Consider the following 25,891-nt stretch of genomic DNA (forward strand, 5'->3'; position numbering starts at 1 on the left):
CACGGGCATAAATTACACTCCGCCTTGGAGCGGAGTGGCGCACAATGGAAGCCAAGCGCCGGCAAAGTTATTTGCCGTAACTGTTACACTTTCAATTTTGAGTTTATGGATGCAGCCCTCTCCTAGAGAACGGAGGATGGGGCAGGACTCAGAACTGGGTGCCAGTGCGGGCAATGGGAAGGCATGTCTTCGAGGGCACTGACAGGGCGCGGTTCCAGTCTGTCAATTACAATTAATGTTTGCGCTTAGCCCGAGGACAAGTTTGTTTTTCAGCCAGCGCATGCATAACTGCCTCCATTAGGGACCGTCCGAAAAAGGGATGCAGGGATGATATACTATATATATATATTGATTCTGGCGGGAATGGGGATCGATATGGAGTTAAATCCCCTACAGTTGTAGATGACTTTCGGTAAGTATTTCCTGGAATCAGGAAGCATTCCGTGAGCTACACTTCAAAAGCTGAATTTATCTCATAGCAAAAGCATAGAAACGATAGCTAAAGCATTCTCAATTTTAAACAGACAATGTGTTAAAATTTTTGGTATAATTATTTTTGGACCGAACTACCTAAAGGATTTTCTAAAGAGTAATGGAGTGCGAGAAGATTGGTGAGTGTGAGCGTGGGGTACTGTCTGAGATGAGATACTATCCGTTCCCTCTCTCTACAGTAGAGACCACCGTTACTGCTGGTGACCTCAAACAGGACACGACCCTAGAGCAGGAGCTCGAGGGTGCACTGTCCTCGAGCAGCGCCGATGATACGCCGCCGGGCATGATCATTGTGGGGAGCCGCATCAGTGCCAGGCAGGAGCTTATGGAACCTAGCGTTGCGGACAAGGATACAAAAATCGAGGGCGAAAATGAATTCGGAAAAGATTTTCAAAAGGATGTGGAGCTGCCACGGGAGCCGGAAAATGCCTGCTCCATGTCGCTGGGCTTCAAGCCACGTGTCCAGTTCCAGCGGGTGCCACATGAGAGCGTTGGCCGTCTCTTGGCCAGCACCGAGGCTGCCCTGGCAGCTGCCACCAGCTCGGCCTACGCCACACCCATGTCCACGATTGCGGAACCGTTTGCCACATTGCGTCACGTCGTCGACGAGGCCACACAGTGCAACAACCTCGGCAACGAAGTGTCTGCCTCCAGTGAGTCAATGTCCTCGCTGGGCTCGCTCGTCTGTCGTATTTGTCATAACGGCGATAATCCCGAACAGTGAGTAGCCCTTGGTTATAAAGGCCTATCTATTTATTTATCTATCAACGACGTGTGCCAGGACAGAGATAAAGGGGCTCACCCTGTAGGGCTCTGTCATTTGGGGGATATTTGTTGGTTTTTTTTTTGTAGGTATACTCCAAATGGGTTAACGGGGGAGTATCTGTCAAAACGATATCTATCGAGTTAATGGTGTACCTTGTATACCCTGCTCCCGCTGTGCATATCCAGGGTATATCCACTTCCATTTAATTACGTTTGAGCAGCCGCAAATTGTGCAAAAAATTAATTGCATGACATTTAATGCATTTAGCGAACGACCAACGAGCAAATGTGAATTTATTTTAATTATTAAAATTAACACTGCACGTAGCCCTTCCTGCCCCTTGGCTCCTTTATTCGCGATTCCTGCCTCTCTCTTTCTCTGTCTCTCTTTCTCTTGGCAGGCGCTTATCTCGCTGGTTCGCCGTCTTTTAATCCCCTGATTTTTCATTGTTGGCGCTGTTTACACAACCCCACACACACACACCCACACCCACCCACACTCGTCCGCCGACTTCCTGTTCTTGCTTCTCTACGAGTAAACTGCCGCACACACTGCTGATGTTTTCATTCCGACTTGTTTGCAGACTGGTGTCGCCCTGTTTGTGCAAGGGCTCCCTGACATATGTCCATGTGCAATGCCTGGAGCGCTGGATTAGCACCTCGCACTGCACGTTATGTGAACTCTGCCAGTTCCAGTACAACACGGAGCAGACTCTGCGGTAAGTGGAAGGAGCAGCAGCAGCAGGAGATCAAAGACGCACTCGGCTCACAGCTCCAAAGCGTTTTAATCAGCTGAGCTGCCGCTGAGTTGGCTTTTCCTTTTCCCTCCTGCTAATTGCAAGCCCTGTCTTTGTCAGTGGTTTACTGGGACTCTGATTCCGACTCTGATGCTGTTTTTGATTGTGATTATGCATTCTCCCTCTTGATGTAGGTACTCCTGTCTGCAGTCGCTGCGAATTTGGTATTCGCGGGCCATGAGCCGCCGGGCCCTGCAGGAGGACTGCCAGATGTTCTCGCTGCTCACTTTGGTCGCCTTTGGGATCATCGGCACCCTGCTGGTAGGCATCCAGTACTATGCCATGAACAACCAGTCCTGGGCTATGAGCAAGCTCTGGACGAAGTCCTGGATGCTCTTCTTTCTGTTCATGACGGTGAGAGTGATTCTTGCGGGTACTAATCTTAGCCTCTAATCGGCCCCTGTCTTCCACAGGTTACCGTTTACTTTGCAAATATTTTTATGCTGGTCAAGTCCCAAGTGACGCCTTGGTATCGGTAAGGAAATCCGTAACCCCAAGAGCGACTCCATAAATATCGACCGTATATCCTCCTCTTTCTTCCAGCTGGTGGCAGTCAGCCAGAGACATCAAGCTGATTCTGGAGAACCGGCGACCCTTTCCGAATCCGAGTCGCCTGCGACACTTGGCGATGGACGCCGGCTCGCTCTCCGCCTCCATGATCACCCATCACGATCAGCAAGAGCTGGCGCCGCCCACGGCAGTGACCCCTGTGGCAACAACCTCCAGCGAGGAGGGGATTGAGAGCAGTCCCGGCCGTCAGTGGGGCAAGCGTATGGAGAGCGCTATGCTGGCGGCCGCCATTGCAGCCACAGTGGAATCGATTGCCGACGCCAGTGCCCGGGAGAGCGAGAGCAAGACCGAGAAGCAGCCCAGCCAAGAGCATCATCGTCCTGGGTAGCCATCGGAAGGCGCCGGCAACTAAAAGGGCAATGACAAGAGCCAAGGAGATAGACGGACACTGAAAAGGAGCAAGTGGCAAGGCGGTGTATGCGTGTCATTTGTTTAATGTAGTTTCAATGCTTTTAATGAACTTTCCCAACGAGCAGACTTCAATTAAGTCAGGAGCTGATGATGCTGCTGTTCTAGTTCCTCTTCCGGTTTCTGTTCGTGGCTGTAAGGTGCTTGGTACGTGGTGCGTGTTGCGTGGTGCGTGTCGGTGCCTGCACTTTGCCTTTGCCCGGCTTCCTTCGAGCCGCACAACTTCCGCTTCCTGTCTCACCTCTTCCTCCACCAGCCCCCCAAAGCGAGGAAATTAAAGCTGATACCAGCACGAGGCATGAGGCATGAGGCAGTAGAGGCTGCCACAAAATGCCTGATGGCAGAGGCAGTCACGTGATTGATGGCTCATAAATTAGTCATTTTCCTTTAGCCGGGGTGTGTGTGTGTGTGTGTTCATGGGGGGAAACTCGTTAAGGCCAGGACCACGCCTACGCCTGTGACGGGGCAACACCCACAGGACGTTGCTCAGTTGTCGCCTGTCTTGTTTGGCAATTTTTCTCCCCCCCTCGAGTGCAGCCTCCAAATCGCCCAGTAATTTAGTCTAAGCCTCTCTCCTTCCACCTCCGTATCTGCCCCTCTATACCTCTGCCGTCATCTAATAACAGCACGAGTCCTGGTTGCTAATGCACACTGGTTCAAGGGCCGGATGGAGTCAAGGGAACCTCCGTTCGGTGTTTGCATTTTGAATGATTGGACGCACTGTCACCACTTTGGACCACTGTGAGCCGGCGGCTGGGACTGGATGGGATGGCCTGGCCAGGAGCTAAGCCGGGCTAAACAGGGGACGAGCCGGACGCCCACCTAACCATGTTGACATATTAGGCCCTGGCACCGTTACTGCTCGTTCTGAAGGGTTAACCACCCACAGCGTCCTTCAATCATTTGCCTGTGGACCCCAATGCTTAGGCAATCACGGTCCGAATGATTGAGTACCTGCAAATCCCAAGCGGAATTTTCATTTAAGAGTATCTGGCTCAGTTTCCATAGGCTCTTTTTTCTTTTTCATTCCTTTATTATTGGCTCATGCGCTTGCCGTAGGTCTCCGCGTTTGTCTCTCTATTGAAATGATGAAAAATCTTTGAATTGTAAGTTAACTTTTTAAAATTGTACTTTGAGTTATAATTATTAAACTACAATAATTCGATCTCCGTACTATTCATTGGAACATTAATAAAACAGTCCTTTCATAGTAAGTCGAGGCAAACCTTCCGCGTCACGATACTATTCCTGCACTCCGTATATTTCCTTTCCACCTAAAGACCACTATATGAGCTATTTCCAAACCACATCGTCCGTTTTATCTCACTATCTTTCAATGGAACAGTTATTGGGAGAAAAAGAGAGATCGAGGCTTGGTATTCAGTAACTGGCAATTTTCAAAAATTTAAGATTTCCATCATGGGGAAATTCAGAATATCGGTAAATACACCAGGGAATTTGTCACTCTAAGGCCCCCGCAACATTCAAATATCGATTGTTTTCTCAAAGAACATATTGTGAATTGCTTCTAGGTATCATATGTTCCTTCTGCTTAATTCTAAATCGGGCAAAAATGGGAATTGTTTTGACTTGATTTGCATATATGTATAAATATCCATCAAAGTTGTTTTCAATCTTTTAAAAAATATAAAATAACAAAATACATGTTTAGAGAGAGCAGCGGGAATCTCAAAATCTACATTTTACCAATAGATTTACGTTCTAGGTTATTTTTTGTTGAAGTATACTTACGTCCTTATCACCCAGCCGCTCCACGCGGCAGTGTAGGAAGCCGGTTTGGCCGACGGTTACGGTCAAGTTGCGCGGCACGTCAAAGTCGAAGTAGGGCAGCAGATTCGAGGGCGAGATGGTCGTGGTGGTGGTCGTGGGCGGCGTGGGGGCAATCGCAGCGCTGTAGCCTGGAAGAAGAGCAGATCGAGAGGGTGGGGGATGTAGCATACATTGCGGCATAAAAGCTTGTGCCAAATGGAAATTTATTTCCATTTTCATTCGCACATACGTACGGGAAAACGTATTGTATTGTTGGTTTTAGCGGAGCATTCAAATGCCCCGACCCCAAAAGGCCAAAGGCCTGGCCACAACTTTCGGTGGCATCCAAAGCCCTAACTGAAACTGAAAAGTAATAAAATTCGCATAAAATCTCGGCTCAAAAAACACACAAAAACAGAAAACCAACAAACGGATGTAGCGGGGGATAAGTGGGGGGCGGAGGCATATATGTGTATGTACATATGTGCGGGTATATAGCACAAAAAATCCTCAACAAACAATTATATTTCGGTTTTTATTTCTTTTGGCATTTGTTTGATGGAAGCGGGACTGCTACTTAAGTGCTGGGTTTTCACTGGAAAAAACTTGAAAATAGATCAATTTCTTTGCTTAACCATGCAAATAGATTTCTTGTGTACCAATGCGTGCTTCCAGAAAAAGCACACTAAAATATTATCAGAATTTAAAGTCCACTTGTGGACTGTGTGTGGAATTATTACAAAGGACAGCTAGCTAAAATTGTTGGACGAGTTCCGAGATCTTTCTGAGATGAACACCTTTTGCCGATCGGTTATTCATATATTAATATGAACAGTCATACATATTTTATTCTGCGGGAACAACAGCGAAGGGCTAATTATGACAGCAAAGAGGTTTTCCGGCTATCAACGCCCTTTGGGCAAGTTTATGGCCGATAAAAGTTGTCCATGCAGGGCCAAAAAGTTGGCTGCAGCAGTCAGTAAAAGCCAAGTTAGATAACGGCCAAGGAGCAGATGAAACGGGGCGGAATAAGTTCATCAATACAATACAAAGGGGCAGACGGGGCTCAGGGCTGAAAGTAGGGTATAACTTTGCTCACATCAAAGCTACGAACAAATCGCCGTAGATCGCATGCAGCCAACTGGAATAGGAGTAATTGAATGAGGCGGTACGGGACGAGACGAGTTTCGAGTTCCTGCTGCCGTCAGTTTATCGAACTCCAAGCTAAGCTCCGACTGGCAGTAAGGAATCAAACGGTCCCCCGCCAGCCAGCGCCTGCCGAAGGAGAAAAACTGCTGTTGCACATTTCCGTTTCCGCACGCGCCAAAAAGAAGTGAAAACTTTTCCCGGGACACACGCACAACGCACATGCACAAAAAGGGAGCTGCAAAACATACACAAACTTTTTCCACATGCGTAGAAACGTGAAAACATGAATCGACGCCACCACAGCAGGCGGCATTGGTGGTTGGGCCACAATGGGGGCGAGGGTGGTGTGTGGTGGATGGTTTTGGCACTGGCACTGGCACTGGTGGTGCTGAAGTCATGACAAATTCTGCGATTTACTTTTCTTTTTTTGTTTGAAAAATTTGAACACAAAGTTAGATTTAATGCGCGCCCGCAACATTTTCGTACGTGCGGCACTGCGTCTTCTGGCAATATGCTAAACATTTCGGCATAGATAATAATGTAAGAAGAGCATCGGAAAAAAGTTGGCAGCTCCTGACGAATAGGAGCTGCTCTTACCTTGTTTGATCAACAAAATATTCGTTTGTGGTGTTTTTTATACAGCATTTGCGATATAATTATTAACTGCTGGCTAGCGTTAACACTTCATTTCGTATATCCAAAAATTATCATAGGAATACCTCAGTATTGCCATATCATTATTTCAACAGGTGCGTGCAGGTCGCAATAGTTTCGTCATTATTATTTCCGTAACCCTTATTCATTACTATCCTAACAGCGGAGCCGTTGATACTCTAGTCCCTACCGCCCATCCGGACTACACAGCCCTCAACACCACCCCTGGACAGATACCCCAATAGGCTATGCTAAATTAGCTTAGCAATGTTGCACGTATGCGTGCGTGGCACATAAGCGGCGTGGAATTGCGTGGGGAACTCACTGAGCGGGAGCCGGGGTGGCGTGAAACAGAACTTAATTTATTGTTTATCAGCGGGCATGCAATTTATGCCTTAAACGGCAAAGATTTCGATCCAAAAATGTATCCCCAAATTCGCTGACTCCCGCTCGGGCTGGTCCTGTTTTGTGTGCTGTGTTTGCGGGGGAAGCTTGTGCTAATTTTAAGTTTATGCATGGAAAATTTGCTCATGCTGTGAAAATTAACGATGCGGCTGGCGGAGAATGCCTTCCACAGCAGCCTGTCGATGCCTCCAATTTGCTGTTTGCCTGTTTGCTTGTTTGCCCTGGGCCCACTGTGACATTTGATAACGACAGAGCACTAGAACGGCAGAACAGCAAAACAGCAGCTGGATGCCGTCAGATGCTGGGCTGGGCTCTGGGCGGCCGCTTAATCAAAAGTGTTCAACACTCCCGCGAACGCTAACCGACATGATGCATGGGCAAACGCCGCCCCGCCTCGCCTCGCCGCAGCCTCGTCGGCGGTCGAAGGACCAAAAATATTTGTCGACTTTTCAACCCGAAAATTAGCTAATGTGGTGGAAAATGTTGCGGTTCTGGGGAGGCAGGCATATGAATATTTATGGAGGTAATCCACGTCGAATGGCCTCAACTCAAATTTCCTCAAAAACGAATGACTGACTGTTGAGCCGATGGGCATATTAATTGAGCGTGAAATGCAGTCGAAGGTGAATATTTGTTCGCTGGTTAATCTCTATTGAGTCTCCACTCAAAGCATATTTACTGAAGCCAAGTGGAATGTCGAAACCCCTTTGGATTGTTCATGATCCCTTGCACTTAAGGTTAAGTTGCACTGACATCGCACTGAGGCATTGAGTGGCAAAGTGGCAGAGTGGCAGTCGACGGTGCATTCAGCAAGGGCTTCCTTCGTCCTGCTTGACTTGGCACAAAACTGTCTAGACGACAGTGGAGGGGAGGGCTGCAGAGAAAGAGAGTGATGGAGCCAGAGCCAGCTTGAGCTTCCTTAAATATATGCTGAACTATCGATTTTGCTCGAAAGTGTTTCCGTTTTGGCGTTAAGCGGGTCGTTTAGTGGCAACCAGCTATAAATATTTGTATAGCGAATTGCTCTCGCAACGCTGCGTGCTCTTGATGCAAGGGAAAATTCAATCAAAATCAAAATTCGACATGATAATTTTGAGCAAATCCCAAATTAGCAAATGCACGTGACTATATCGCCATAATATCGCCATATATCTCCCATAATAAGCAGCCTTAAACAATCAACTCTTGAATGAATCCAAGCCGTGAGATCGGTGTTTTCCATAGTTTTTGCCATCTATTCCCACATCTGTGCAATCAGCAAAGTTCTATTTGAATATGCTCAACGTAGTCAGAACTGGAGCCAAATGGGAAAAAGCTGATTTGGCTTACACTTGGGTCCTTTTTTTTGGGGGTTTTTTATGTCAGTTGAGTAAGCCACAAAGCAAACTTCCCTTCTCTATGGTCTGGGTTGGGGGAAACGTTCCTTTTCGAGCGTCGCCATTTTTATGGGCAACGATGTCTGCCTTGCGCTGCCCTGCCCTGCTCCATCACTCAGTTGGCATTATTAGTGAAACATTTGGAATTTATGATTATTTTTTTCTGTTGGAGTCTGGCTGTAATGTGCCCTCCATGAATGCTTAAATACAAATACGCATACAAATCTGGCGAAACTATTAAAACTAGGCTGCCATGACTCACAATGAGGCGACAACTTGGCCAATCAAATGCCTTAAGCTGCGAATCTTGACATCCCAGAAGCTGTCGCTAGACAACGCCTCAGCGATGTCGCATTGCCATGAGCATAAAAACCCATGAAAATGTTGCAAAGATTAACTCCCTCATTTCAAAACCGCCCACCGCTTACATTTGCATGCGCCTCACATGTCACGCAGATGGAAAAATCCCGAATAAAAATCGACAATAAAAAATGAACCAAAATCGGAAATGAAATCAGATAAACGCTACAAGTGACGGATGCGTCTCGTAAACGGTTCGACGAGATCGTTCACAGATGGAAAGTAAAACTCAGAAATTATCTGAAATCGGTTTAAGCTCCCGCTCACGCTCGTGCACAATCAGAGGTGAGAGAAAGGGCTGCCACCCGCAGAGGTGATATCAGTAAGGAGATGAGGTGCTCGTATATCTATAGCTCCTTGAGCGTACCACATGCTGGAGGTTCCAGTGTGTTGACACTGCCACCAGCACAGGCCACAAGCACACACACACAATCATTGTCTAGTGGCACAGCTGCTGACGTTGGCAAGTTCCCACATCGGGGCGTCAATTCAGCTGAACTCAGCAGAAGCCTCAGCAGCACCAGAAGGTCCTCTGTGCGGGCCACACAAAGTGTGCTTTGCTTAAATACAGACATTAATCGGAAAACAGAATTTTCTTTTCTAGCTGTTGGCATCCCACACGTTGGGCGTGCTTCATCATCGAAATCGATTGGACCTCGCTCTCGTCCTCCCGATGATTCTGCTGCAATTGTGAAAACAATTTCAGCTGCTTTATTGTTTGTAAATGCAATCCTATATTGGTTAAGCCACAAATAAAAGTCTTTTTCTGTCTCTACCGCTCGCTTTTTCTTTTCGAAAAATTGATTACACTTAATGGCGCAGATGAAACTGTAAAGCACCGACCACACGGCGCGTATGTGTAATGTTCGAGCAATTATCATTGGCATATTGCAGGCCATTCGCCAGCATTTGGCCTGTGGCCATATTTCACTTCCCCCATCTCTCTCTCTCGCTCTCTCCCCCTTTCTCTTTCCCGCTCTCTCTCCCTTTCTCTCCCTCTCTATATACAGGAGCTGTAACAGCAGAACGAAGCAAGAGTCCTGCGCTGGCAATTTTCTATTAAGTTTGCCTCCGTTCTGTCGATGTGAGCCCTCTCAGACACTGTGCGCACTTAGGCGCGACAATTAATTTATGGCCTAGACGTCCTGCCAACCCATAAATTATGGCCGCGAATGCCAATGAGAATGCGGGAATGCGAATGGAGAACAAGGCGTATGAGTAACGAGAGTTGCTAGAGATACTGTGCATATGCGAGACAGAAACAGTCAGAGCTGAAAACGACACTTCTATTAGGATCCTACAACTTATCGAGTGGCCCTCTGCCGATTCTGTGCGTAGTGTTGATTAATTACCCGCTGATATGCCGATACACACAGATACACTCCCACACAGTTAGGGCAAGGCTGGTCAGTCGTGACTGATTCTGAGCTCTGTTACATGGAATCAAGCTAATTGCGTGCTGATTGAATCCAAAGATTTGGCTCAAAGCAATCAGCACTGAGGAGTGGAGCACAGATGAACCACTTAAAGATATGCCACCACTGACATAGTTTTGGGTGTTTTTGCAGCAGTGAAACCAACTCGACTGAGCAAAGTAAAGTGTCTTGCTGACTGAACAATAAACAAGTTCTGGCATTGATTTTATCTTGGCAAGCTTTCTATTTGTCCTCTCGCTCTGCTTTGTTTGAATTTCCTTTAAGTTTGGCAAAGTGCGACGCTGCCTTGAAAATTTTCCGCCTGACTTCAAAGCAGAAATGCAAAAATGACAATCAGAAGTGCGGGGAAATGTGCAAAAACTGGTGGGGCGGTGGCTCGTCGAGGGCCAATACCAAATTGTATTGTGTGGCAGGCATTGAACTTTCCCCCAAAGTAAAACTAGAAACGAGGAAACAATACTCGTACTCGTAGGTATCCCCTACCCCTTCGCCTACCACACTCTCATGTATCTATAGATATAGATATAGATGTGACTGTAACTGTGACTGAAAATGAGAATGTGTGCGAGGGCAAAAGTTAAGGCAGTGGGCCATGCAGAAAACAAACAAGTACTAGCTCTCGTTTGTATTCCGACTATAGGATACCCGCTATTCTGGAGATATACTCGTATCTAAAAAAAACAGACCCTCTTATAATTAAAGATTTGAATTATTTTCGCTGCAGTAATTATCCGATCGCAAGGATTTTTGGTCATTCGGCAGATCGTACGTCAATGTGTCGGAAACGCTTTTTCTGCCTGTTACAAACTTTTGTAAGGACACAATATACCCTTGTGCCCCTCGAGTACCGGGTGGAAGCACACAAACACACACAAAAACTGCTGCAGACTTCTGGGCGTCGCTTTTATGGCTATCTGTGTATGTTGTTGCTGTTGTTGTGGCCGACTTTTTCATGATTATGTCCCTCATTTCAGAGGGACTACGCAGAGCGTAGAGAGGGTTTTTTTGCCAGCAGCTCTGATTTAATTTAACAAAATGCCGGCAGCTAAGAACTTTGGTCTCTAGGCCATTGCCATTTGGTCAATTTCTATGCGAGTGCGGTATCTCTTTCTCTCATAATTTAGCCCATTTTATTGGCCGTTTTTGCCGTTGGTCGATAAGAGGAGACAGTGCTAGAGACAGTCCTTACCCACTGCCAGGACATCTAGCGTAGGTCGTTTTTGTTGGTGTCGCCTGAAAGACGCTGCCATCAAATTAGGTTAGCGGGGTAGGGATGCGTATGAGTGATTTTTATGGGATTTTTATTTGAGCCGGGAGATTGCAGCTTATTGTCCCGCTTGCCCTAAGCCTTGTCTAGACATCCTGCAGCGACGACTGCTGCTCATTAGCCTCCGATATTTATGAAGCCTTTTCCCGCAACGCCACTCTCCTTCTCGCAGGCTGCTGGAGCACATTAACACTGCCAAAGTTTTCGCCGACAAAGTAAACAACTTACAAGAAAATGCAGCATCAGCAGCGGGGAAAAACCAGATAAAAATCTCATTTAATATGCACGCGCAAGGAAAACTCTCTTCGCAGCGAATGGAAGGGAATGCAAATGGCAAAGTTTCGTTTGCTTTAATCAGTGCGTAAAATATTCAACTGCAACTGGCAGCAGCAGCTAGGGGAGCTGCCACAGTCCTCATTCCTCATTCCTCCGCCCCAATCCCCAAACCTCATTCCATTCCCATTTCCATCCCATTGCCGCAAATCTTTCGCTGACTTTTGTCTTTCTTGCGTTTCTTCTTTGGTTGAGCCTTACACAAGCCTTAAAAGTGGATTTACTGCATCTGCAGCTTGCCGTTGCCGTTGCCATTGCCATTGCTGTCGCTGACATCCTCTCTGCGAAACAATAGACTCGACTCAGACTGAGCCTCAGATTCGAAGGAGTTGGAAGGATCCTTGTGGCCACGTAGCTGATTCGTTTATTGTGGGGCATGAATTTGCACATGCTGAATGTCTGACATCTCAGAGGATAAAGACCTGCCCCTGCCCTACCACAAAATAAACAAAACAAGCAGCTTCAACCTACTTCTCCAGCACCTACTGGTGCGTCTCCGTTATTTCGCGTGCAAAAATAAAAACAAAATTCTGTCGGTTCAAATTGTAATGAATGGCGCCAACATTTATTGAAAATTTTTCGCGGAATTTGCCCTGAATGAAAACGAAATAAATTTCCCAAGGAAAACGAGATTAAGTAAAAATTGTCGCTGGGTGAAGTGTTTGTAAATGACAGCAATAATTTTTCATTTAATGGTTCTGTGCAGGACCAAGTACCGAGCAATACAAATGGTATTGCATTCCAAAGTATGGTCTCACAAGGGGTCCACCTTTGTGCTAAACTTTGCCTGGGACTTAAAGACCATTCAATAGAACACTCAAAGCATCCCCCTACGATCGTCTTGGGCTAAAAATGCTTCAATTACTTCTTCTTATTATATCGAATATTATTATTATTATACTATGTATTATATTATACTTGTGGCTATATGATTTAATATCAATAAATGTAAAAAAAATAAACCTAAGAAGATCCGGTGCGAGTTTTAAGCTACCGCAATAAAGGTTCGTAAAAGGTGAAAGGGAATGACTAATTACTTATGTGTGGCTTTAATTTTGGATATGTCATCTTGTCAATAAGTTTTCATTACATTTTCTGAACAGTTCTATGAATATTTTCCCATGAAACAACGACAGCAAGTCGCGCAAGGGAGAGGCACTGGCAACATGCGAATCTGCAAGCATGATTTCTTCATCCTTGGAAAATCTTTAGGTTAAACCTTCCATGGAAATCAGTCGAATGTAAATGCAAATTGATTGGCTCTTCATCTTCCACTTGGGCTGCTTTACATATTCCGTATTCCATATGTTTTGATGGTAGAGGAGATGTCGTGTTCACTGGAATTAATGCTCTCGGTGGCGCCTCGTCATTCTCTTTAATATGCCTCCCCAATGAGCTGGCACTTTAAAGGTTGCCACGTAAATATATCTGCTTACAAAACTCTCAAGTTAATGGCCGACAGCCGGACTCTATCGGTGCTCAGAAGTCAACAAGTTGCGGCACAGTTCATCCCGCCACCTCGCAAGATTATTGGGTCCTTGGGCTGCCTCGTCTCCTATTCAATTTGCATTGAGTATCATTTTTGTGGGTCATGTTGTTGTTGCTGCTGCTGGAGCAGGGTCACCGTCACCCAACTATACGGGACACAATGAACGCTTAACGACTGGACCGAATGGAAGTGTGCAAATAAATATGTTTGCTGGGGGAAAACAGTCGAGAAAAAAGACAAGAAAACTGTCAGCCTCCATCAGCCTGAACGAACGAACGCTTATTCATAGTCCGGTCACAAATTCGACACCTACGCAACTATTGTGCCAATTTGGGGACCAAGTTGACCTTTTTTTGTAGCTCCTGTGTTGCCAGGCCCCCGACCTAGTCCCGGGCCTGACAATGCATGCAAATGACGGCATTTTTTCTTCTACCCCAGCCTCTGAGTGGAGCGGAATGTGGCTGGAGCTGGGTGCTGGGTTTTTCCATTTTCATGTTCGTTGCCCTTAGATTCCTTTGTGCCGGGTCTCTACTTCATTTTTGGGTTACTTTGTCCCGGCTCACTGCTAATGTCTTCACTCTGGAGTGTGCCTGGCTGATGTGGTGTGGTGTGGTGGGGTAGCATGGTCTGACCTGGTCTGAGGGTTCGTTCTCTATGAGCTTGTTAGCACTCATAAAAGTGCCTAAGAGTATGCCATTCCAGGAGGCCTTTGTAATTTTATGCCCAACGAAAGCAACACTGAAAGCAGCCAGGCTGCAACAAAAGGAAACGGAAAACTTTAAGTCTTCAAATGTGGCTACGTGTCGCCAGACTTCAGTCGCCAGTCGCCAATGGGAATCTGTATGTTAATTTCTGCCTACAGCCTGCTGCTGGAAAACAAACTAAAGTCTTTGCTTCGTTTAGCTTTAATGCCTCATAATCAACACAATCATAATTTGCATGGGGCATGCTCCGCATAATTTTCCACATCATTTCCCAGGCAATGTCAACTAATATGCCACGGGAGTTGCAAATTAGCAAGCAACCCGAGTCGTCCTCTGTTCCTCTCCCTCTCCATTTCCAGTTTTCTCTCCCGAAAACTTACGCAACGGCAGCGACAGGCGCAGCTCTACAGAAACTAGAACAAGGACACCAGCTAAAAGCAAGTGCAGCTCATTTGCCACTTGGCTTTGTTCAGGCCACTAATTGAACTCCATCTCGCTTGCCACAAACACAGCCAAGAAGGCATGCCTCATTTAACCCTCTGGGGCCGGTGTGGCTGGTTGGGCTGGGTTCGACGTAAGCCTAAAACCTGATTATGTACTTCCAGCAGTTGCCATGGCGATACCTTTTGTTGGCATAAACCATTGGACCCGAAACTTGCCACCAGATGTCGAGTATTGGTTTTGGTTAACTCCAGCGTATGTCTGGGATTGTTTGAAATCCAACTTCATATCGAGTAAGATAGAAGAAATCAATTCCGAAATGAAACAATGGACACAATGCATACAAAAGCCGGACTTTCAGCGAATGGCAATTAGTTCAATAATTTATGAATTGTCAGAATTAGGACCGTTGTGCGCTTCAATGTTAATCAAACACACGCTAAGTGCACTAATTATGAGTTAATCAATTCTCATTTGAGAATTATTAATACCCAGGCGAGTACCACGGGCATCAAATGCATATTTTATAACTGATCCCATTGTGTCCATCGCTGTGGCCAACAAATGTCCAGGCAAACGGTGAAGCCACAAAAACGTCACCAATTAAGCGGCAACGAATTGCACCCTCACTTGAGCGCTGTTTTTAAGTCCATGTTAACTTGGCCAAAGTAATTGAGTGCAGACGAGGGAATACCGTTCGACAGAACTAATTATTCAGTCAATTAGAACCGACAAAAGGCCTTGAGTCAAAAAAAAGTAAAAAGAACGCTGTGAAAGTATATTTCGACTTAAAGGTACCCACTATTTAGCAGTTTCAAAGTTCAGCAGTTTTCTAATCCCAAAACACATGCGCATACATAAGTTTTTAATACTACTGGCTGAAAAACTTATCGGAAAGAAAAAGTCCACAGAATTCTTAAAATTGTGCTCTCCACCCCTTTTTTGTGTGTGTGTGGAGATTTTGTTTATTAATACGAGTAAAGTTTTAATAAGTGATTATGGCAAAGCCCAGCACACATATATCCTATAAGCTTCCACTTCTGTTTCCAATCGAATAAATTTCACATCAAGAACCGAATTCTGTAGCCTAAATAAAATCATGTAAAGTAGAGGCAATTCAATTAATTTTGTCAACTATTTCATTGTTTGCTGGACAAACCGCTCCAACCGACGGACAGGCAACTCGAATCAGTCACGACCACGTGGCGTATGCGTAACACCAGATTTATGTATGCCCAGTGTCGCTAATGGATGCTGTACCACATGGCGTATGCGTCATATTTGAATAGTTTGCTTAATTATATGTAGGGCGAAAACGTTTTGCGGTTTCCACTCCGCTCTGATTGCTGTCAGTACAGCTCTGTGCTGCGTTGTCAAGCACCAAATTGACGGAAACCCACATGAAAGTGAGGTTGAAAATTGGAAAATCCCATGGAATTGTGGATGACACGCACTTCCCCATCAAAATATAGAGCAATTCCTCCCAAAAGGAGACAATTTTGATGAAATAAGTTTTCTGGTTCCATCAAACTTATGCCACTGCCTCTCCCATCGCACAGACACTCACACAATTAAAGTAAATGATGCTCGGGATGGTGATGGGGATGGGGATGGAGCATCTTGTGGCAATATTAGAAAATAAATAACTTGATATGGAGGGGAATTACTTTTGCCCATTTTGTTTTGCATTTTGATGAGCTATACTATACGATGGCGGCCGCACATCCAATTTATGCCCACGGCCTTTTCTGTCTGCCTTCTACTATCAGAAGGATACACATGTGTCCATATCTGTGCGTGTTTATGTTAATGTCTCTGTGTCTACTAATATATCACAAAATCGATTTTACGCCCAGATGAAGCCTCGTCTCCGCCTGTCTGATCTGACCCGCCCCTGGCCTCCCCAACCTATCCTCCTCATTCGGCTTTAATGGACAGCTTTAAGCACATCTCATCACTCAAGCAAGGAGTCCATAAAGCACGCACTGCCCGGCATTTTTTCCTGACCTTAAGCTGAGGCTGGACAAACGCCTTGGCGGTGGAATTGAATATTCCATTAATGCGCAGACAGGGACAGATGATTGTCACTCAGTCGGTGAGCATTCAAATTAGATTTCCCACACACAGACAACCGCAACATTCGTGAAATTGCGGTGGGTTCAGGGTCAGGAACTGGGACTGGGACTGGCACTGTGCATAGGTATAAATTCCAAATGATTTGCGCTGATTGCCCGGAGATGTAATTAAAGTTTTACAACCTAATTAAGACCAGCGAACCTCACCAAGCCGTACCGTACCGAACTGTACATGTAGGCTGGCTCAAGAGTTCTTCAATTAGGCCAAAAACAGAGCGACTGGTAGACTAGCAGACTGAAAGAACGAAGCATAAACATTTTAATGACTGACGAAAAGGGCGATCAATGACAGGCAGTGCAGTGCGCATCCATAAAAGTGACCATTAAATGCCAGACCAGGGACCAAGGACCACGAACCACGGACCAGTTGTCCTTCTCCGCATGTCCACCAGTATGTGCGTGTGTGTAATGGATGTGTTCACATGCGGACACATCCTGCTAGCGGAAATGTTGTTTCCTTGTCTTTGGGTTTTATGGCTTTCCAATCAAATAATCACAACAAACGTTTATCGCCTTCGCAGGCAGCAGAAACATTCCTATTCATTAGGCCCGGCCAGAAAGGGCATAAAAAAGGGGTCCGGGTCGTCAGAAGTTCCAGGAAATACGAGTACCCTTGCGAGTACTGAATATCACAACTAATTACTTTTGCTTTTTGAGCATAAAAAGCTGTTACAATTTTAGCCAGCAGCAAAAATGCAGTTAAGACACCTTTCTGTGTTCCCTTTTCGCATTTAAATGTTGCATTCTTTGGCGACCATTAAGAGGCGGAGCTACGAGTATTTCCATGATTAATACGAAGCTTATTTACATATATTTTCGCCGCATTTTCAGCTCTTGTTTTATCTGCAGCAGACCTTCGTCTTGCTGGATGATTTACTTATCTCTGGTAGTTGTATTTTCTATCTCTATTTCTGGTTGGGACTGCTTCCTTGTGGCCATTGCTTCGGGCCATTGGAATTGCACTGTGTTTTTTATGGCGAACGGACGGAATGCTCTGTGGCATGCTTTCTGCGGCTAAATACATTTGGACGGCTTGCCTGGCTGCCTCTTGATGCAATTTAAATGATTAACTATTTTTTGTGCTTGCAGAGTGCAGCAAATTTCGCCCCGAGCTATTCCGAGCAGTGATTTATAAAAATTTCCATGGAATTCCATTTCCCATTACCAGAGGCACTTGCTGAAAAGTCGCCACTTAAAAGCGCGCCCTTTTTTGAAGTCAATTAAATAATTCTCGGAACTGCTTTAATGTGAAATTGGGACGTACTCAGGCATTTTCCATTTCCACCTGCTTTATATATTTTCCGCCCAGAAGGATCTCGTATTTGGGTGCTGGCTCAGCATCGCAGAGGTTCCCTTAATTTAGCCCATTCATTAATTGAGTCAGTCACTAATTTATAAGCTGCTGTCTCTGTCCACTTTTCTCCTGGTACCGAGTTGTTTGCATTCCAGCACATGGCCAGAACAGGACAGTACAGGACAAGACAGGCCCAGAGAGGCTGCGGATACGGATACCGACAATGGGAAATGATGAAATGTAAACCAAACGAAAACATCAGCAAACAACAGCAAAGGAAAAGGAGCAAACGGTGCAGGATCCGGATCCGAAGCAATGGCCAAAAAGGACTGAGGCGAACAAAGCGAAAACAGGGCGAAAATTACATGTATAATCAAGTGAAGAAATACGAGCGCACATTAATAATCCAGATTCATTAAGGACAACCCCAGCCATTGCCTCTGACACTGCCGAAGAGATACGGAGGGACGGAGCTGGAAGATACACCAAAACATGGCAAAGCAAACAAATTGCAAATTGCAGTAGTGGCCGAGCGCAAATCGGCAGAAAAAGGGCAGAAAAAAGGGCTTGAAATAGCCGAAGCTAAATGGCAAATTGCTTGGCCAACACTTTTCCGCTCCAGAGTAAGTACGCTTCTCGCTAATAGCAGGCTGACCGGCCAGCAGGAACGGGGTCTAAAAATGGTGTTCATGCTGTAAAATACTCTCTAATGAGGCCATATATCCATCAGACTTGTACTTTTCACACAGAGTTCTAATATACGTATTTCGTACATAGTGCACTTCATGGAACAACGCAAATATTGGTAATTACTAGCTAACAAGTTAATGAATGAATAACAATGATTCAAAAGTTTTAAAATTCATAGCTTTTGATGGTTTTTTATGATCCGTAATAAGCATGGCCATATGTTTTGGCAGCCATCACATTTTGGCAAGAAGGCCTTAGTACAGATCAGTCGATAGTCGTCTAAATGCAAGGGGGTCGCAAAGCAGAATTGCCAAATCTATGTGAATCGATCGATTTTGCAGGACTCTAGTATATACATATAACACCCCACTTGAAGATGAAAATATACTTGTCTGCAGTCAACAGCTGTTTCTGTAAAGTCATAACTGGAAAATGGAAATTTGTAGATGTTGTCAAATTTAATTAAACGCCACTTTGGGCCGAGCCAGGGCCCATGAATAATCGACGGCAAATAAAGAGAAAATGAAATTATTTTGAATTTGTCACTGTCGCGGTTTGTTGGCAGTAAGTGGCTGACAGCTCTCTGCTCCGGCTATCCCCGTGGTTGCCAATGAGACACGGAGCGGCACTCGAAACAAATTGCCACATCCAGGATGCCTCGTCTGAGGGCGTGGAACGACTCGTCTGGTTCGTGCACCTTGGCAACCGCAGCAATAACCTCGACTTTGCCGCATAAATCTTCATCAGTCAAAGTAAGAAGAACAACAGCGAAACCACTGCCACTTCCACTGCCGCTGACACTGTATCTCCTCTGCAGTAGCAGCTACAGCATTTTCAGTAAGAGTCTCCGTTTCATTCTTATTTATTTATTTATTTTATATTGCGTACAGGCTTTAATTAAAATTTATTTAAATACATTTTTTTCGGTCATCATTATGCTCGCAAGGAAACGCCTGAGCTTCCTGGTTCTACTTCTGTCTCCGCTTCTGCTCAGTGATTTATAATGAAAAGTTGCCAGTCGCGTCGCCGGTTTCAGTGCTAACGAAATGCAAACATGCATACTAATTACATTTAAAACCGTCGGCTAAGCCAAGTTAAGCACGAGAATAAATCCTTTTCAGCTCAGCCAGGAGCAGGAGGAGCAGGAGCCGGAGCGAGATATGAAAAAAAATGATTACAAGTGTAGGATGTGTAAAGGGATCTGATCTCCTCTCCGCTGGTGCCTCATCCCTGGAAATTATTTGTAAATGCTGTTTAAGGCCGCCGCTGAGAGGCTTTTCTTTCCCCTCTCGACTTTTCCGCAGCTCGTGCTTATTATTTGCATATTTATGCTGGAGCAGGGAGCAAAGCGCATAGAGATGGAAATGTTTGGGTCTAAGAGGCAGCGAAACTGTGGTTACTCTTTGTGTGGCTTTGGGTGTGTCCGTGCCCGTGCTGGATGTGTTGGGACATGTGCTCTCCCACTCCCTGCCATAATCAATCGCACTTGGAATGGAACAATCTATGCTAATTCTTTGTTTGTAACAAAAAACAAAAAAGAGAAAATAAAATGAGTTATTTCCTACTGCCACTGCCACTGTCACTCCTCCGTCACTGTCTCAGCATCTCTTTCTCTCGTTCTCATTCAACAATATTAAGGAAAATGAATTCCAAAATGCCTCTGATGTGGTCCCACACTTCTTTTCCATCCTTGACTGGCTCTCTTTCTTCTCTCTGGTTTCTGCTTGCCCAGTTTTAAGCAGAATTTCCCCAAGCGAAAGGCACCAAGAGTGCTAATGAAATTATGAGTGTGCGAGAGTGTGCGTGTGGGTGTGGGTGCGTGTGTATGCGGGCTTACTTTTTTATGATAATGTATTTAATGAAATGCCATATGGATGTTTATTAGGATATTAAATATTTACGCTGACAGTCGGGGGGATTGGAGTGTGCCGATTGTGGCCACATCACGTACTTCAATAATAGTCGCAGATAAACAAGAGACCGTTGACGGGTAACACGCAGATTCATTTGTTTCTTATATGCAACATAAGATTTTAACTAGCTACAATGTCTCCTCAACTTTTGATTTGCTTTAAGAATGCACTGGACACATTTCATCTGTTGCTTTAATTTTCTGCCTGAGTGATTTTATTATTACCACCACCTGAAGTCTGCACATAGCTCATGCCAATACGGATACCCGATGCTTGTGTTGTTTGGCAGATTTGCGCTCGATTGGTTAATAGCGACTGCGACTAGGATGTATCTCCATCTCCTCCTCCATTTCTCTTTCTCTATTTGCTTGTGTAGCTGCTTAGCAATTACGTGTGTGCCTAAGCCATAAGTATGGACAGATACACCCAACACAGATGACAGATGATTAAGCTTGGCAAACATTCACACAAATAGACGTTTCACTGCTTCACTGCTTTTCAATTATTTGAGTCCCGGGAGTAGCAATTAAAGACTGCCGGAATTGGTTGGGCGAAATTCTGATCAATAAATCGATACATAGCACAGACAGATACACACACACAGATACAGACTCCCTTTGAATATCAAATTTATGCTGAGCTCAGAACAAGACTCCCAAGTCGAAGGAACTGGCAACATTTTCGAGGAAAATACTGCGAGGATAAGCCGACTCTTCCACAGACTCTAGTATGTGATCCAGCACTTAAGATGTAGAAGTTCTATTGTTGAGTATATCGACCAGAAGATACTCATCGCTCAGAAATGAATTGCTATCAGGGCTATACTGAATCTGCGTTAGTCTTTGTGGGAAGTGTATTTGCTCCAAGTCTCTGACATCCTGGCATTCAGACAGAGCCAACATACGTATCTTGTGCTGCACACATGAGTATAACAAAAGCCAGAAGCGCCGGAGAATTAGGCAAGTGATACATCGGCTGAAAGAAGATGGGGAATAAGAAGGAGGGACTGGGACTAACGAACAGAGCCTAAAAAGGGGTTAATGAAAATGAATGCTACAGTGGCAGCCGGCTTCCGACTCTGCCCCGCACACTTTTTTGTGCCACAGTGTCATGTGTGAATGTGTGAGTGTGTGAGTGTGGGCCCATCTCCATCTCGCGGGCTCTCTGTTTTTGTGCACTTTCCAATGGACCCTTTGTGTGTGCTCGTCCCGCGGGGGATTTCAACATAATGAATGAATATGAATTTACTGTGACATTTTTAACTGTGGCGATATCTTCCGTGTAGATGGCTTTTAGGCGCACTGCCTCTTTGTTTCCTCATTTGTCTCACTGGCTCTGGCGCTGCCGTCAAGTGAGTGCACATAATGTGACCATGCACAGACACACACTCCCATATCAATCATTGTGGATTATAAAATGTGCCACTGACTGACTGATGCAGGACTGCGAAAAGAGCTGGTGAAAGAGACACTAGGCAGCAGAGGAGTAGTCGGAGCCGCCCCCCCGCTGGGGCCACCAGCCAAACAGATGGCAAATGTATCATTAATATATAATGCGCCAAAAAGTATGCAAAACTTTTCGTTGTCACTTTTTTACTTGCTGCCAGAAGCTGTCAACAAACTCGACTCCCGGCCCGCACATTAAGCGAGTTTTGTGGCATCTAAAAGCCAAAGGGGGATTAGAGTGCGGTCTCATATTGGACTTGTATTTCGGATTCAGATGGTTATTAAATGATCTACCCAGCAGAGACAGGGACAGAGCCAGATAGAGATACAGAGAGAGAGTTTCTTTGGGAGTGTATGAGGCTGTGTGCTTAGGCTGTCAACATTTGCTTTGGAAGTTTTGCCCGCACTTGAATCAACTTTGAAGCAGAATGAACATCAAACTAACAGCCAACGAGGCATGTTAAGCCAACTGCAAATTGCCTCAGTGGTAGCCGCAACAACAGCTCCAAGAGTCCACAAAAGAGTCAGCTTATTAACTGCCTGACAACTTTCCTTTCCCAGCATATATCAGAGCAGCTGCATCTGCAGCACCATCCATACAGGCCCCATCCAACGAGGAAAAGCAAACAGAAAACTGCCGGCATGAAGGCAAAACAAGCAACTGCACCTGCAGCAAACTTGTGGCTGCAGCAGAAATAATTAAAAATAATTACGACCACAGCAGCAGCATGAGGAAGTGCTGAAACCAAACTACTACCAACATTGCAGATGCCAGGGATATGAAGTTCCAATTGCTCGCCTGAAATCCTTCTTCGAGCAGGCCAGTGACAGTCGTAGTCGCAGCAGTAAAATTAATAACTACATCTACGTACTGGAAAAGAGCTCGCCATCACAGCATTTCCATGGAGATTTTCGTATCAGCTACATTCAGCAGTTTCTCCTTCCTCCATCAATTGTGTAATACCAACATTTGCAGCAATTGTTTCATCTCAAGGGAAACCAGCAAGTGGAGGAAAGTCCAAGAACATATCCTGATTATATCCGATCTAAGCATTTCACTGCAGCTCATATTGAGTAGCGACTTATGGCATTGCAGAGATTTTAATCAGGCGTTCAGAAATCAAACGAAATTCTAATTAAGTTCTGTTCCCTTGGGGACACACATGCACACAGCTCTCGCTCTCTCGACATGATAATGGAATGTGGCTAAAGTGCTACATGGAGCAGGGACACCCACTAAGCAGTAAAAGGGGCAGTACGACATTTCTCAAATTATTTTAGATTGCCGTTGAAAGAGAGAGGGGAAGAACACCGGAAACAGGACATGTTGTACATCATAGGCTGGGGCCATTCACTCGGCTTTTAGCTAAGCTTTGCTTATGGCCCGGCCAGCAAATTATCAAATCCATCCTACGCACAGCAGAGTCACATTGGGGATTGTCCAGGCCCAGGCCCAGGGCCCATTGGTCCACAGAGCGCCATCTAATGTCCGCACGTAGTCAGGGTGTTCCATTCCCTCGCCATCTCTCTATCTCTCTCTCTCTGGGTCTCTCGATCCCTGCGAAATTTAACATATGTGCTCCAATTTGTAAGTGTGTCCTGTGTATTCGAGAATTGTGCAATTTTTCAGACCCCCAGCCCAGCTGGCCCAAGAGATAATCAGATTGAGCGCAGCTGAAGGAGGAGCTGAGGGCCGCAAATATTCGTCGTATTCCTTTTGACAAACTTTATTTAATGTCGTAATTTATTATGGCAGCTCCCGAAAAGAGCCAGCGTCTATAGATTTTATAGAAATTGACACTGAACTCCTGTGTCTTGGACAATATGCTTAGCCAAGTAGTCTTGTCTTTCCTTAGCAATTAATGTGAAAAGTCATTCCAAATTTGCCCAAGCCCCTAACCAATCAAAGTTCCATCAGCACAGCCCTACAGCAAGTCCAATATTTGCTCGAATTATTTGTAGATTTCGCCCGACTGTGGCCACAGATACATACATACATATGTACATATGTATGTATTTTTTTCAATAATCAGGACAGATATTTACAGCCTTCAGCCTTGTTCGCAGTCAGTGTGCCGATTTTATATTTTTTTTAGTTTAATATAATTGAAAATTTTTTTCTTTTTTTTGCGTTTCTTAAATTTAAAAAACTTTTGCATAAACACTTCCTCTGTGAGATGTTTTTTTCGATTACGGCTGTTACGCTCCTAAGAATGGTTTCCACTGCTTGTGGGCTGTATTCATTGTCTCTCCTTAATACGGTTTTAATTACACTACAACATCAGGTTGCGAAAAAATGAGTCAAGAGCTTCCATTTCTTTTTAATGGGTTTTTCTACTCTTTTTTAGGGGAATTCCAAAGAGCTGTCAAAACACAACGCGTTCAGATAACAAAGCAGCCACGTATTCTTGCTTAATATTCATTGGGGGGCCACAAAAAAAGGCATTGGACCGCATGGTCCCAAAACCAACATTTGGCCAACGCACACAACCGACGAAAAATACCCAAACAAATTGTCTCGCCCAGCGGAAAATGTCTGGGAGCGATGCCGTTTTGATCAGCCATTGAGGCGGCTTAATTACTGCGAACAGGCAACGCTGTGGACCCAAACACCAACACCCATCCAAATGGCCAACTGCAGGAGATGGCCACAAACATAAAAGTGAAATTTGCGACCGGCCATAAAAAGTTCAATAGACAGCAACGCCTCTCCCAGCTATGAATGTCAATGATGGAGGCACGGAGAGGGAGGTCGGAAGAAATATGAAATGGGCCTGGTGTCCTTTTTGGATAGAACCGAATTTGTTCGCCATTTCAGGGTCAGAGAAAGTTTTCCGCTGAATCTCTCAGTGCAAACAGAAGTTGTAATTACCCTTACTGGGCATTAATATGTTTGCTTACTTCACATTACCGTTATTCATCACACCGAAAGAAGGAATGAGCAGAGAAAGAGAAATATATAGAGAGAGAGAGTGAGAGGAACGAGGACCTTTGCCTAGTTCCGGGTCTTGGGCACATTACGTATACGCAGCGTCTTCCGGTCTCGTTTTTTTTTCGTGACCAAGTTTAATTGCTTTCTGCTGTTTTTAACGGCCCAAACCAATTGTGTATATTGTTGTAGCTGTTGCCGCTCTTGGCCACTTGCCAATGCACTCACACGCACACACACACAAACATTGCATTACCGCCGCTGTTGCATATTCCGATTCGCCTCATGCTACTACCCTACTGACGGGTACTTGAAGTTTAGGCAGAGAACAGACAAATCTAGGAAGACAAAAACAGCTACTAGTCTTTGATGTTTAAGGGATTAATAGGATTTGAATAGTTTGATATACGACACTATGGTCGTATACGCCACTACTATGGTGAAAGTTCGGACTTAGTCAAAGAAATTTCTAGCTCTTGCATACTAGTACTCTGAGGGTATTTGAAGCTTCGACTTGATGCATTCAGAGTATGCTCAGAGTATTGCAGCCTGCCTTGTTGTGTTGCTCTTTTTTCACGAAAGGACACCACAAAATTAAGGAAAATGCTTGAGTTCAGTGAACCAAATGTGGAACAGTCGGTGGCTGCTTTCCTGCTGGTATTTTCTTTACTTCACTGTTTTTTTTTCGAGTGTATATTGTGTTTGTGTGTGTGTCTGCTCCGATTTTTTCAGAGAAAACCAATGCGCATAATTGTCAGGCGCGAACCATAAAAATGTAGAACACGACAAGCTCCCATAAATGTTAGTTGGCTGTCAATTCGTGTTCGCAACTTGATAAACGAGTGAGGCTCGGCTTAATTAAGTGTGCCTCTGCTCTGCCTGTCTCTGCCTTTCTTCCAATCAATGCAAAGTGGCATACGGAAGTTGCCTCCTTATCCTCTCACTGTACGTATCAAAGGACTCTGCTCGAAGGGGCCCAAACTTTCGGCCAACAATGGCTAAGGAAACGGGAAATGAAAAACGCTTTGACTATATAAGAGCTCCAAAGCGGAAATGACACATCAACACA

General features: G+C 45.1%; 2 protein-coding genes and 1 long non-coding RNA gene across 5 annotated transcripts in view; 2 read left to right on the plus strand and 1 right to left on the minus strand.

Moving 5' to 3' along the window:
* Positions 1-25,891, minus strand: part of dpr1 (defective proboscis extension response 1) — a 46,977-nt gene that overhangs the window by 14,464 nt on the left and 6,622 nt on the right. For both annotated transcript variants that reach the window (XM_015184446.2, XM_002138490.3), the window contains exon 2: positions 4,785-4,951. In XM_015184446.2, the coding sequence (XP_015039932.2) occupies positions 4,785-4,951 (167 nt within the window). The remainder of the gene's footprint in view (positions 1-4,784; positions 4,952-25,891) is intronic.
* LOC4804414 (E3 ubiquitin-protein ligase MARCH4) lies at positions 452-3,111 on the plus strand. 2 transcript variants are annotated; one of them, XM_001360945.4, is made up of 6 exons: positions 452-611; positions 672-1,212; positions 1,842-1,976; positions 2,189-2,408; positions 2,468-2,529; positions 2,598-3,107. In XM_001360945.4, the coding sequence occupies exons 1-6, from the start codon at positions 593-595 to the stop codon at positions 2,950-2,952; spliced, it is 1,332 nt and encodes a 443-aa protein (XP_001360982.4). In that variant the 5' UTR covers positions 452-592; the 3' UTR covers positions 2,953-3,107. The 2 variants fall into 2 exon arrangements, with proteins under 2 accessions (XP_001360982.4, XP_015039933.2); XM_015184447.2 differs by having other exon boundaries at positions 462-611; positions 675-1,212; positions 2,598-3,111.
* On the plus strand, positions 19,066-20,105 carry LOC117183600 (uncharacterized). The gene is made up of 2 exons (XR_004468730.1): positions 19,066-19,372; positions 19,482-20,105. It is a non-coding gene; the product is annotated as an uncharacterized lncRNA (long non-coding RNA).

This window comes from Drosophila pseudoobscura, chromosome 3, assembly GCF_009870125.1.
Source record: "Drosophila pseudoobscura strain MV-25-SWS-2005 chromosome 3, UCI_Dpse_MV25, whole genome shotgun sequence".
Classification (NCBI taxonomy): domain Eukaryota; kingdom Metazoa; phylum Arthropoda; class Insecta; order Diptera; family Drosophilidae; genus Drosophila; species Drosophila pseudoobscura.

What these genes read in the sequence shown, in the direction of transcription:
- LOC4804414 (XM_001360945.4), top strand. An exon ending in AACACGGAGCAGACTCTGCG is followed by an intron (nt 1,977 to 2,188) that starts GTAAGTGGAAGG and finishes CTCTTGATGTAG; the next exon opens with GTACTCCTGTCTGCAGTCGC. An exon ending in TCTTCTTTCTGTTCATGACG is followed by an intron (nt 2,409 to 2,467) that starts GTGAGAGTGATT and finishes TGTCTTCCACAG; the next exon opens with GTTACCGTTTACTTTGCAAA.